Genomic DNA, 14,532 nt, shown 5'->3' with positions numbered 1-14,532 from the left:
CCAAGTGGATTGTTCATATGGAATAGTAGAGATGGAATTAGAGTTAGAATCAGAGAAGGCTTTCTTTGGCTTTGACTCTTACTACCTATATTATCCTGGACAAAACCTGCTTTCCGAGTCTCAGGTTCCTATTTACAGAACAAGAAAGTTGGCCTAGATGATCTTGAAAGCCCTTTCTAGCTCAGAATCTATGATCCTTACTCTATGAAATGCACTGAGAATGTTGTAGAGGATATTGATGAAAAATATCAAGTCCCTCCACTAGAGGGTTTTCAATTTAACAGAGATAATACATAAATATGTGAAATTTTACCTAATAATACTTCAATCTTTAAATAATCATTCAAGATAAGAATAGAAGAGATGTTATGAATCTTGTCATGATTAATTGTTCTCTGAATTGTACAAACTGTTACTGTTGAAGGGGGACAGATAATTTCAGCATGGAAGCATAGGGAAGGTTTTATATAAGCAGTAGGAGTTGAAGAATGGCCACTTGATGAGGAGCTCAGTTACCACTTAACTCTTCTTGTCCAAATTAGATAATAAGTCCTTTGGAGGCAACTACTATTATCATATACATATATATATATATATATATATATATATATATATATATATATATATATATATATATATATATGAACATATACATTTTGTAGCCCCCATATCACATTATAGCACAAGACATGGTATTCAGTAAATATTTATTAATTTGACTATGATTTCCTGTCAAATATTCTAATCAAATTCTTTGTGTTCTAAGTGATCTTCTAAAACTATGGAGAAGAGCTTGATCTCTACCAACAGGGTGGGGGGGGGATTTTCTCAGAGGGAAATCCTGTCTTGATAAAATCATAGGTTCAGCTTTTTAAAAGCTAATGTATGGACAATTGCCAGCTGGGATTTGTAACATCTATTGTCATCTTGAAATAAATAGCCATTGGAAGAAAAGCTAATGTCCCTGTATGAGGAAGGATGAGCCAAAGGAGAACTGAGTGGGAATCCTTCCTAAGTCCACAATACTGCCTCAGTTGTGGATGCATGCAGAGCACAGACATTTGGTAGCTGTAGGATAATAGACAACCCTGAAGCTAGGAAGAGCCTCAGAGATCTTCTATTTCAACTGCCTCATTTTACAGGCCCAGAGAGTTTAAATGATTTGCCCATGGTTCCACAGCTGGTTATTGGCAAAACTGAAATTTGAATTCATTCCCACTCTAATTTGAAGCTCATCACTATTTCCACAGAGCCACAATTCCTACTTGTTCTCCACCATAATTGGTAACATTCTTCTGTAGTTCCAAGAAGGGGAAAAACAAAATAAGCTTTCTCTGGTTTCAGGGAAGACATCTGGGAGCATGTGAAACACTGTAAAGAACTACATATTTGAAGAAACTGGGAGATATGTCACACTCCCCTCATATGTTTAGTGACCCCCATCTGATGACTTCCTTAAGGCCTCTCTGCCAGATGAATTATATGAAGGCTCTGAGGTCAATGAAGACCTAAATAAATTGCTTCTAGAAAATTATTAGGATTCCAGAAGCAAGAACCTGTGAATCAGATGGTCACCAAACTAGAGATTGTATAATCAAGCCTCTCATCATATCTCACCTCCTCCAAAACCACCAACCCAGGTTCTACAACTCTATGGAATACAAGTGAAAGGACAACATCAGAATAAAACGGGAATCACAGTCTTTTCATACAGTATTTATGGAAACATGACAGGTACAAGTTTTGTCTTCAAGGAGGGACTATTAATTTTTAATATAAGCAGCCATCTCTAGGGAGTGGAAGCTTTAGGGCTCAACATAAACTGCCTCCCTGGAAGGAAAGTCCAAAGCAAATGAATCCACTGGGCTCCCACAGAGTATTCTCCTAAGAAAGATCCCAAAGATAATGCACCAGTACTATACTTCCTGGCAGGTCACAGAAGGTGCTGAGAATAGGGAAGCAAGACTGAGTATACATCTTCTATCAGAAACGAACATGTTGCTTATCACACCCTTGTCCCGACTGAATGCTGAGTTCAAAGCTGAATGGCAAATTCATTTCAGTCGGTACTAGCAATGGTATGAGGAAAGCAGGCCCTGGAGGCCCCAAATATGAAAGTTTGATTTCACAGAGAACTTAGAGCATCCCCCACAAAAGGACAAGTGCAAGATACCCATGGCTGTGAGTTTTAGTTCTTGGAGGTTCTCAACAGCCTTTTCCATTCTTTCTCAAGATCTGCTTCTCCCTGCAATTGTCCAAGTCAGGGAGTTAGTTATTCATGCTTAATTGCCTCTCTTACCCAGAATAATCCCATTCGGTTCCTCTGGTGGTTGCCATACAATCCTCACTGAGGTCAGCCTCACTTCAGGAAACACAAGTCTCACAGGTGGACCTGGAGCTGAAGGAAACAAACCCAACATTTCCATGAACCAGGCTCAATAGCATCCTTCAGGAGCATTGTGGGGCAGAAAGGATTCTGTGGGCTGACTTAGCTAACTAACCAGGGTGCGAGAAACTGTTTCTATAGGAAAATGTGTTCCAAATTAGAAACAACTGACTTGCAAAAAGACCTGAGCTTTGGGAACACAGCTGGACTATAAAGGGAGGTGCCTGTAACTTGCATTACTCTATGTAAGCCTGAGGAATTTCTTCATTTTATCTTATCCTTTTTTTATGTTTGTATATTTACATTTTATATTTATATTTTATATTCAAATACATTTGAAATGACAGAATCTGAACCTTAGAACACCAAAGAAATACAGTACCTACCCCAAGGTATGATGTATTGTTAGATACACTCATATTATGTATTCTAGAAATCTGTGGAGGCATCATATTTCCCTACTAAAATGTGAGCTCCATAAAGGCAGAGACTGTTTTATTTAACTTGGCACTTCTACTAGTGCCTACCATAGTGCTCTGCATAGAGTATGTATTTAATAAATGTTTTGAATGCAATTACTTGTTGAATGAATAGTACACAGAAAGCTTTGCTAGATTTCTATATCAATCATTTATGTAAACACACACACAAATCCCACCTTCCACAGAAAGCCATTCCATTTCTTGGCTCCAGGTTTTCTCTGACTGTCCTCCACCTAGAATGCTATCCCTCCTTCTCCCGGCCTACTACTTCCTGAGGTTTCCTTTAACAAAAATCAACTAAAATCCCATCTTCTATAAGAAGCCTTTTCTAATTCCTCTTAATTCTATTAAAGTTTCTTCCTTCCTCCAGCCAGTAAGTATTAAGTATCTGCAATTGGATTTGAACTCAGATCCTTCCTTCAGGGCTGGTGCTCTTTCCACTGTGCCACCTAGTTGCCCCTCCTTCCCTCTTTTCTACTTTCTTATTTGTTTGCACATTATCTCCCCTATTAGAATGTAAGCTCATTGAGGGTAGGAACTTTCTCTTGTCTCTTTTTGAATCCCCAGAACAACATAGTACTGGTTACATAGTGGGCATTGATTAATACACATGCAAAATGGCAGTAGAGAATTAAATTACCTAAATTTAGATACTAATTTGTTTTGTTATCTTTGGCTAATTGCCTTTTGTACCTCAGAGGTTCAATGAAATTCAATAAGCATTTATTGAATTCCTTCTATTTGCTAGACAGTGTTAAAATCTGAAGATGTCAGTAGAAAAAATATGAAATAGTTCCTTTTCTCACAGCGTTCCCATTCTATTGTGCAGTTGGGGGAAGGCAAACAATATATATCAATATCAATATCTATCTATCTATCTATCTATCTATCTATCTATCTATCTATCTATCTATCTATCTACATAGAGAGAGAGGTGGGGGGGAATGCACACAAATACAGGTTAATTACTGAAACTTGCTTCACTATTATTAAGGATTCTGAAAATTAAAAGGAGAGTGAAAGCAAAGTCATTGGGATCATATTGTCCAGTTTTGATTTCTCAGGGGATGATTTTCTGGAGTGTAGATTATCCAGGTTCCTTCCTTTATTTTTTTAATCTCTCTTGCTTGATTTCCTTTAACATTTTAAATATTTCCTAAAAGTTCCATTATTGAATTATACCTCCAATCTATACTAGCAGACATGTGAAGAAGGGAAAGAAAAAAAAATCAGGTCATTTAATCTGGTTCCATGTTTGCCTTTCTAGTTATAAGACCTTGTGGAAGAGGCTAAAATTCTCTTTTGAAATGAATTTTTAAAAATATGATCTGTGATTTTCAATTATCGACACTAATTGAGAGCTGACTAGACACAGATAGCTATCTCAGTTCTTTTGTGTGGTACAAGGGCACCAAGAATCTAGGATGTTAGAGTTCTTGTAAGATGTATTTACATGAATGATTAGGCAAATAAGTTGTGTGACCTGTGTAAAAATGATTCCATCATCAAATTTCTTTCTGGTAACAATTACATAGTAGGGAAGAAAGTCCATGGATCTGGTTATACTAAATGAAATATGTTTGTTTCAGCCCCTTCAAATGGCTGTGGGTATCTGTGTCCCTTTTTCTTCTCCCCCAAGTAAACTCTTAGATCAGGCTTTCTGACTTTGAATATGCATTAGGAACACCTGTGTTTGAGCATAATAAGCACACAAATGAGGCCACGAGCACATTAACAGACAACTGGCAGTCAAGTCTTCTGTCTCAGGTTCACAAGTTGGTACTAATTCGAAAATGCGCATAGGCATTAAAATTGGCCTGTAGCATAAATCCCACCTGTGTTATCATTCTGGGTGATATTTTTAATTAAATTTGAATAGAGAGGGAGACACAACATGTTTATGTTGGGAATGTGTAGAGAGAATAATCTGCGTCACTTGCCAACATGCACTTTAGGAGAAAACAACTATAATTGATTCCTACTTGAACAATCTCAACATTTTCCCTATCTTCTTTAGTTCATGACATTCTCTTTCCCTACTGAATTTTATAACAAGAATCTTGCCCCCATTTTCTTTCTTACAAAGAGGTTCTACATATCTCTGAACTTATGGGAAAAACAATTAAGAATTATCATCTTCTTTATCTGGGCAAAGCCCTGTAGCCTCAATCTCTCAGTGTAAGGTGGAGAAAATAGAGCTTTCACTCAGCAGTTCAAACATGTTTGCAGCTAACTTAATTACTTCAATAAAGTTGCTTAAGAAAATTTACAGTTATTTCATTTCTGTTGGGAGCTTTTGATTCCCAAGGTGGATTTTTTTTATTAGGATCAATAATTTTTTTCCCTTGACATATTCATTATACTCTACTTAATAATGAAAATGTAAAGGAGCTAACCTTTAAGTGTTTGACATCTGCAAAGCGGAAAAAACATATTTACTGATGATTTAAACTTCCATAAAAACAAAGCAGTCAGGATGTACTTGTTATTCAGTACTGCTAATACAGGAATCTGGGGACTTCTCCAAGCCCTTCAAACACATCAAACTGTATATGGGAACTTCTAATTATCTCTGGTAATGCAAACAGTGAGAACTGGAAGAAGCACCAAGAGGATTGAGGCATACAGGTCAATAACAGATTTTTTTTTCTGGATTTGTATAGACACCAAATAGAATGCCAGTTTTATATCTTTTATAGTCCCAACTCAAGCCAGCATTTACTGCTCCTTACTACAGCACTGTCTATTGCAGAGTTATGATTGAAATTCTGCATAGGTTCATAATTAGGCAGTAAAAATTCACTCCAGGCTGAAATTGGCCATATAAATGCTCTGTGACTGAAAAACAACTTTGTTTTGTTTTCATCAACAGAAAAAAAAAATTAGTTTGAAAATTAAGTTGAAAATGACAAAAATTTAAACTGTTTTGATTAGAAAGGAAAACCTGGAAAAATGAATAGGGAAAGCAAAGGTGCAAATCATTAAACTCACCATCATCTTTTGTTCGCTCTAAAATGGGAGGAGAGCTTGGGACTCCATTTCCAATGCGGGTGAATGCCAGCACCTGGAGCTCATAGAGCACATACTTCCGCAAGCCTGCCAGGAGAACGGACTGTGTGTGGTTCCCTCTTACTACATGGGTTTTGGGTTCGGAATCCAAATTTTTGGCCTTGAATAGAATCTGAAGCATCAACAGATATAAGGGTAAAGTTATTATACTATAATACATCTGTACACAAACCCCAACATGGATGATGTTGACTGCCAAAGACAGGACTTCTCTTGAAAAAAAGCAACTGCATGAGGTTTATGGCTCCAGTTTTTAAAGATGGCATTTGGTGGGGGTGGGAAGATGAGGATAGGTTTGGTAAAATTACAACCTTTAAACTGAATTATAGCTTCCATAATTTGGAAAATTATCTTCCTATTCATTATTTGATGGAGTTAAACTGGAGGGGTACAAATTATGTCTCCCACAAAAACCTCTACCACAAAGGCATACAGCCTTCTGATGAAAGGACCAATGTGCATCGTATTCATACAATTCCAAGGGACAACTTCATTCATGCTCCTGGAGAATGATGTCTAATCAAAAGGGACCTTGTGAAATTAGTCAAGTATAGCTCAAAGATCATTCAGTTATTTCCTCATAAGCTATCCCTGGTTTCTGGGCTTTTCTGCATCTGTGTTTCTAGAACCAGTGAGTGTGTCAGAAGGGAATGTTTAAATGGAAGGTTGTAAGTTCCTAGTGAAAACTCAAGAAAGAGATCTGGGACTAGGACCACACTGTTTGTTCTTTGAGGATATCAATATTGTTGTAACCCCCAAAAGACCAATAAAATGCAGGACACCATCACAAAAAGTAGTGTAAACTAGAAAATATTATCCTCCCATTATGTAAAATGATCATTATAATACAGTGCCCGTGTCATCACAGTTGAACAAAGAAATAGTAGATCTACACAAGGTGAAGGGAATTCTTGGTGATAGCTGGGTGAAAATGATTCCTGGGATCAGACACTACTATGCAAGGTCAATCTGAGATCAGTCTGGACAGTCAAAGTTTGACAGGGGACATAGTCAAAATCTGTAATACAAAGGGTGTGTGTTAATCAATAAATTAATTAATCTGTAATGCAAATGGTCAATAGGATGTAGTTCCAAAGCAGAAATACCACAAACAAGTACCATTTGTGGAAGGGCATTTACCTCTGTGCTGAGTATTTTAAGTGATAGAAAAAAAGGAGGGAGAGACACAGAATAGTGGAGCAGTTAATAGAATACTGCATGTGCAGTCAGATAGACCTGGATTCAAATTTACTCTCAAATACTAATTGGGAGATTTAAACTTTGCCTCAGTTTCAATTAATTAGTCAATATTTATTAGTAATACAGGATAAGTAGGTAATAATTGACAGAGAAAAGGCATTAGAATTAAGAGGGGTCAGAACAGACTTATAAACGATAGGATTTTGATTAAGACTTTAAAAGGAACCCAGAGAAGGCAGCCTGCAGAGAGGAGGGGGGAAAAAGTTCCAGGTATGGGGGCCTAACAGAAAAAAGCCTGGAGCTGAAAGATGCAATGTCTAGTTCTTGGAACAGTAGAAAGACTGAAAAGGAAGGAAGGAAGTAGGTTATAAAGGATTTTTAATGTCAAACAGAGGACTGTGGATTTGATCCTTAAGATCAAGGAAGAAATTGGAGTTTATTGAATAGGAGGGAGACATTAATGGACCTATACTTTAAGAAAATCATGTTGGTGGCTGAATGGAGGATGGAATGGAGGGAGGAGACACTTGAGGCAGGCAAACCTACCAAGAGGCCATTGCCTTAGATGTAAGATCATGGTGGTCTACGCCAGAATGGTGGTAGGAACAGAAGAGAGAAGGGGCTGTATGTTCAGGAAATGTCACAAAGTCTCAGCAACAGCTTGGATATGGGGGAACAAGAGAAAGCATAAGGACTCCACTATGGTTCTTACTTGTGAACTTGAGGGGTTGGAAAGGAGAGCATTGTCCTCTGCATGAATAGGTACCGTTGGAGAGGGGAAATATTTAGGGGGAAAATAATGAGTTACATGTTGGACCTGTTGAATTTAACATGTCTACTGGACATCTAGTTCAAAATGTCTGAAAGACAGTTGAAAATGTGAGACTGGAGGTCAGCAGAGAGATTGAAGTTTAGTAAGTTTCCTCATTTAATCTCTTTCTGTCTTTGTTTCCTCTGTAAAATACGGCAAAAAATAGGACCTACCCCTGAAGGTTGTTGTGAGGAACAAATGAGACATTTGTAAAGTGCTTTGCAATCCTCAAAACACTATATAAATGTTAACTATTGTTGTTTAAGAGAAATACCAGCTATAGTCCTTCCCATAAAATTTTTAGAACCCTTGTGTAAAGTGTGGAAGAGTGGTTTAATGGTTTAGAATGATGAAGTCATGGAATAATGAAGTTGGGAGTCAGGAAGACCAAGTTCCTTAACTTCTCTCACTGTACTCAATATAAAATGGAGACAATGATATTTGCAATCTTGCCATTCAGGATTGTTGTGAGATTCAAGTGAGATAATGTTTCCTAAATACTTTGCCAAATGTAAAGTGCTATGCAAACACCAATTGCTTTTATCCTAAAAAAGTCATAAGGCACACAGCAGGCAACAGGTAATTCCTTTTCCTAGAAAATAAAAATGGACTAAGAAAGGACTTGGATACCTTTAAGAATTATGGAACCATAAATCAGAGAATATCTGAGTTTAAAGAGAGTCTCAGTTGACATTTAATCCCACCTGTGTCTGAATTTTCTTTTTTTGAATGCCCTATCTACAATATAATCCCAAATGCTCATGTTTCATGTTTCATCTATGAGTAGGCAATGTTCTGGAGGGGCCTACTTCTCTATGGGAGAACTTTCAGTGTTACCAAAGTGGTTTCTAAGAGAAGGTAACCTAGACTTTCAAACTGTGGTCTGAGAAAAAGAAAACAATAGCTTTTTACTACTACATGTTTCTTTAGGACTCTGAGGGTAGATGACTAGCCCTGTGGGTCAATTTGCTTCTAGACATTTGCAGATGACCTACAATATTTAAATAGGTGGACTATACTAGGGTCCTACAGAAGATCAAAACAAAACAAAACTCAACAAAACTAACAGTCCTTGCCTTCAAAGATCTTGAAGTCTATAGTAGAAGACAAAACATAAGATAATTACTGAATAATAGAAATCTATTTAATTCAGTGCTGGTTATATTTAGAACTAAGAGTTACATGAATTCAGTGAAAGAAGAGATCAGTATGGTCTGATTAAAGCCTATAATCCTTTGGACATATGGAGACAAGAGTAAGGCCATGTCAGGCAGGCAGGACAAATGAACAAAACTTTGAAAGTAGGATTGAGCATGGTGTGTGCAAAAATGATAGCCTCCCTGAAAAAGAGTTTATGTAAGGAAGTAACAGGCAATGAGTTTGCTGTAATACATTTAAAATAAGTGGCAACTTTAAAACCCACAAATATCAAAATTTTAAAAAGCAGAGTATACATTTATACCTTATAACCCAATATGAGTCCATTTTGGTCTTGGTCAGGTACAGAAGCCCATGTCAATAAGATCTGAGTGGAGCTTACAGCTTCAACAGACACATTTTCAGGAGCAGCTGATGGAACTGCAGGGAACAGAAATTAGGAACATCAGTGAAACAAGTGCCTACTAGGTGTCAAACATTGTGACAGTTGATGAGGATACAAGACAAGAAAACTGTCCCCAAGGAGTTTTTCCCACTGGGGAAAACAACATGCCCAGTAAACAATACTTCCACATTGCTTCCATAAACTGTAGAGCAGTTTGAAGGCAAGTCCCATTTTATGTTGAATTTTAATGATAAAACTGATCCTGAAATTATAATGTCTTCTAAGCACTTAGGAATGATAAGAATTAAACTTGTCTTAGAACAATAGAAATATAAATCTCTTCAATATTAGCAATTAATATCAGAAATCCTTAGATACTCAGAGGCTTATTCCTGGTTCCTGAATGAATCCAATGAAGAATTTTGTACTGTCACTGCTTCCATTAACTTAATGGAAAAAAGGAAGTTTCTTGCCTCACAAAAGTTAGAAAAATTCATTTAGAGGACTATGAACTAGATCAGATACCAGAGGCCCTCACATTTTGCCTAGTCCTCTCATTTTACATATGAGAAAACTGAAGTTTCTCAAACCATTAGAGGAAGGATTTGAACCCAAGTTTACTGACTAGAGCCACTGCTCTTTCACTGTATTCAATTGTCTTAATTCAAACAAAATAAAAGATTCAGTTCTGGGTAAATGGTAGGACTTCTGGATTTCTGAGAATAATCTACACTGGAACCTTGAGAAGAACTGCAAAATATCAAGTTGGACCTCACATCTTTCACTTGGTATTTGGGCTTGTTCAAATTAAAGAAATGGGGAATTGTTAGCAAATGTTAGTTTCATTTGTACAGTTAAGAGTTATGTTACTTTTCTTCTTAAGATATATTTTTTTTAATTGAAAAAAAAAATCCCCAGTAACTTAAAAGTAAATTTGCAATTCTTGACTCATGCCCACAAAAGAATTTGTTTTGATAAACCTCCTGTTTGCCTTGTGTGACTAAATTCTAGATGTCATTTCTTGGGTGTTACACCTGTGATTTAACAAGTATTGGGAATTTCTATAAAAACTCTCTCTCTAATTGCAGACTCAATCGAATACCATAGATATATAGAGTTCCTTTGAGCCTTAAGAAGTTGGGTGACTTATTCATAGCCATAGCTTATAGCTACTGTGAATCAGGGAAGTATTTGAACCACACTAACCACAACTCCACAGTGCCTCTCAAACAGGTATAGCAAGTGTTTCTTACTACATTTGAAATCTTACAGATATAATTGAAGTTCTGAGACCCAAGCTCTCCTTTTCCTAATCCAAGTTGTAAAAATTAGATTTAGTTTACATCAAGGTTTCCTTAAATGTGGACAACTTCTCACCCTAACAAAAACTTACACTCAAACTAACAAAACTAAGTCAGGTATGGTATAGTACTTATTTCAACCCACAGAGAAGACAGAGGATATAAGGGATCTTATAAGTAAATACAAGGAAAAAATAAATAAGGTATTCAAAGGACCAACAGGAGCTCATAAGTAGCTATGTAAAGCACATGAAATATTCACATAAACTCATAAGTTTCTTTTGGAAGGAAACTGAACTTGTGTTGCTAGTGAGGCAAGCCCTTGTCATTCCTGTGGTCCTAATTTTCCATAGGCTAATGATACTAAGTCTAAGGGCTAAGTCTCCCTAAGACTTAAATACTTCCTTTAGTTGAGAATCCTTATCTCCTGGCAAGAGAAACACAACTTGGAACTCTTACATAGGCAACCTTCTTTCTATCAGATCAGCAATATTTGAATAACTTTCTCTGATAAAATGTGGAAAGAGTAAGATTCCTTGTTTCCTCAAGTTACATATTTTCTCCATTTCCTCCAAGCATTAGGGCCATGTTAATGATTTCTTTGTCCAAAAGCAGGTTGTTCAGGAAATCCTCTTATCTTTCTTAAGAAATCTACGTCTACTCCTTCTTTGACTTAGTACTACTCATGAAGCAACCTCTGAGGATCCCTAGGATGGGTTTTTTTCCCCCCTGGCTAGATTCTGGGCTATCATTACCTAGGAAATCAAAATTATCCATCCTCTACACTGGAATTTGGGGTTAAAAACACTATAAATTTTTAGGCCAAATGGACCAATATTTCTGATTCTTCTATGTACTTCTATAGAACATCTTATTATTCTCCCAGTTGTTATGGTTTTTAGTTTGAAATGTCTATTCTCAAGTGTCTAGTTTGGGACATATACTTAGAAAGTTATAGGTGAACACAGATAACTGTGCTTTTGCTCCAAGTCTATCATTGATTACTAGGTAATGGAATGAGAAAAATTCCTTTTTGCTTCTTCTCAAACCCAGCTTCCCCAGAGTTGTACGGCATTCTAGAAGAAGAGCACCCAAAAAAGACCAAAAAATAAGAGAAAGAAAGAAAGAAAGAAAGAAAGAAAGAAAGAAAGGAAAGAAAGAAAGAAAGAAAGAAAGAAAGAAAGAAAGAAAGAAAGGAAGGAAGGAAGGAAGGAAGGAAGGAAGGAGAAGGAAGGAAGGAAGGAAGGAAGGAAGGAAGGAAGGAAGGAAGGAAGGAAGGAAGAAAGAAAGAAAGAAAGAAAGAAAGAAAGAAAGAAAGAAAGAAAGAAAGAAAGAAAGAAAGAAAGAAAGAAAGAAAGAAAGAAAGAAAGAAAGAAAGAAAGAAAGAAAGAAAGAAAGAAAGGAAAGAAAGAAAGAAAGGAAGGAAGGAAGGAAGGAAGGAAGAAAGAAAGAAAGAAAGAAAGGAAGAAAAGAAGAAAGGAAGAAAGAAAGAAAGGAAGAAAGAAAGAAAGAAAGAAAGAAAGAAAGAAAGAAAGAAAGAAAGAAAGAAAGAAAGAAAGAAAGAAAGAAAGAAAGAAAGAAAGAAAGAAAGAAAGAAAGAAAGAAAGAAAGAAAGAAGAAAGAAAGGAGGGGAGGAAGAAAGGAGGGAAGAAAGAAAGAAAGGAAGGAGGGGAGGAAGGAAGGAAAGAAGGAAGGAAGGAAGAAAAGAAGGAAAGAAAGAAAGAAAGAAAGAAAGAAAGAAAGAAAGAAAGAAAGAAAGAAAGAAAGAAGGAAAGAAAAAAAGAATGAAAAAAGTCTGTTGCTCTACTGTACAGAGGCACAAAAAGATAGATCCTTTGAAAAGAATCTATCCTCCTAATCCCAGCATCACTTTAGGGGCAGTTACTGTTATTAAAAACCAGTCAGGAATTATGTGCGTCTTTAACAAAGTCCTAAAAGATATAGTCATAGTTTCTGTGGGGAAATGCCTGCCTGACTCCAGACATCTTGTAATGCTATTAAATTGATTGTTTTATTGTTCTTCAGTCATTCAATCATGTCTGACTCTTTGTGACCCGTGCACCATACTGTCTGGTTTTTTTTGGTTTGTTTGTTTGGGGGGATTTTTGATTTTTTTGACAGTGATACAGGAGTGATTTGCCATTTTCTTCTTTGATAGATTAAGATAAATAGAAGATAAGTGACTTGTCCACATAGCTGGTAAATATCTGAGGCAAGATTTGAAATCAATTTTTTCCTGACTCTGAAACCAGGATTTTATCCACTGAGTCACCAAGCTGCCTCTGATTCTATCAAATTAACCAAGGATTCTCCTAATCGATCCATTTTACATAATACATATTAAAATATTCACTTGATTAAATTTAAATGGGAAAAAATAAAAACACTTTTTTTTGGCTAACATGGCTATTACTGTTGAAAATGCCATTAATCTTTACATTTTGGAGGCAGGTGACATAGTGGATAGAATATTGAGCCTAGAGTCAGGAATAACTGAATTTAAATTTGGCCTTAGAGACTTACTGGTTATCTAACCCTGACTAGTTACTTAATCTCTTCCTAGCCCTCAGTTTCCTTATCTGCATAATGGAAATAATAATAGCACCTACTCCCAGCATTATTATGAGAACCAATTGAGATAACTGCAAAGCTTCTGGCACACTGCAATATATATATATATATATATATATATATATGTTATTATTTTTGTTGTTGTTAGCTTTATTTTGGAGTGATTCTGTAGGTTTGTAATTTCAAAATGATGCAAATTTTGGGATGATCCTGCTATACTCATCCATGTATCATGCCTGTATTAAATGTGCAAGAGTGCATTATCTTTGTGGGAATCATGAAATTTTAATTTATTATTAGTAAATATTTGATTTTTATATTTATTTTATATACCTATATACTTGGGGTCACATAAAATTTTCTTGGGCAAGAAGGGATTGAGAGTGGAAAAAGTGACCTGATTTTATATAGATAGGAAGTAACTTGTCCAATACACAGAGCTAGAAAATAGCTATCAGTTATCAATGCTAGTTGTCCCAAAACTAAACTCAGGACTCTTCATTTTAGGATACTTATCCTAAGGACCCAATAAGCTACTGAAGAAAAGGGAAAATACATCATTTATTGGTAATTTTTCCAAAAGAAGCCCCCATTAGTGTTCGAAGATATTTGCCTTCTCTCCAATGTTTTTCTTCGATCTGAAGAAAGTAATAAAAAATACACTTCCAAAGTGCTGGCCCTAGAGGCCAGAAGGTAGAATGGGTTTGTGAGCATACTACAGAAAAGCAAACACTTAAATTTAATTTTTAACTACTCATTAACCAATTAGCCAGAACACAAGCAGAAAGTCTCTGCTTCAGAGTATTGTCTGCATGGTGTTTCATAAAATCTGATTCTTAAATTTTCCTACACTGACGTGGTTTTATCTTCCAGATTTATCTTCCTCTTCAAGTATATAATTATGTTAAAGGAAAATAGATTGCCATAAGCCAGGAATGTCTATAGAGAGCTGCCATAACTTTATCTGGAGATCTTCACACTGTTACTCTCACATCAATCATTTCTCCAGCTTAAAAGGAAAAAGAAAATAAGTGGATAAAGAGGGGGCAAAAAAGGAAAAACTTTAAGAGCTTAATGAAGGCCGGTTGTCTTTTGACATATTTACCCTTTATGGTTTCAGCTGTTTTCTAAGACAAACTTAAGGAAGCCTAGGATAGCTTTCTGGTCAC

At 36.2% G+C, this 14,532-nt stretch overlaps 1 protein-coding gene across 6 annotated transcripts in view; it reads right to left on the bottom strand.

The window, feature by feature from the left end:
• Window positions 1–14,532, bottom strand: part of SDK1 (sidekick cell adhesion molecule 1) — a 1,233,278-nt gene that overhangs the window by 186,440 nt on the left and 1,032,306 nt on the right. For all 6 annotated transcript variants that reach the window (XM_074281198.1, XM_074281201.1, XM_074281200.1 and 3 more), the window contains 3 exons: window positions 9,411–9,526; window positions 5,860–6,049; window positions 2,300–2,398 (listed from right to left, as the gene is read on the bottom strand). In XM_074281198.1, the coding sequence (XP_074137299.1) occupies window positions 2,300–2,398; window positions 5,860–6,049; window positions 9,411–9,526 (405 nt within the window). The remainder of the gene's footprint in view (window positions 1–2,299; window positions 2,399–5,859; window positions 6,050–9,410; window positions 9,527–14,532) is intronic.

Source organism: Sminthopsis crassicaudata, chromosome 1, assembly GCF_048593235.1.
Source record: "Sminthopsis crassicaudata isolate SCR6 chromosome 1, ASM4859323v1, whole genome shotgun sequence".
Classification (NCBI taxonomy): Eukaryota; Metazoa; Chordata; class Mammalia; order Dasyuromorphia; family Dasyuridae; genus Sminthopsis; species Sminthopsis crassicaudata.
This window is presented reverse-complemented; position numbering and strand designations above follow the sequence as displayed.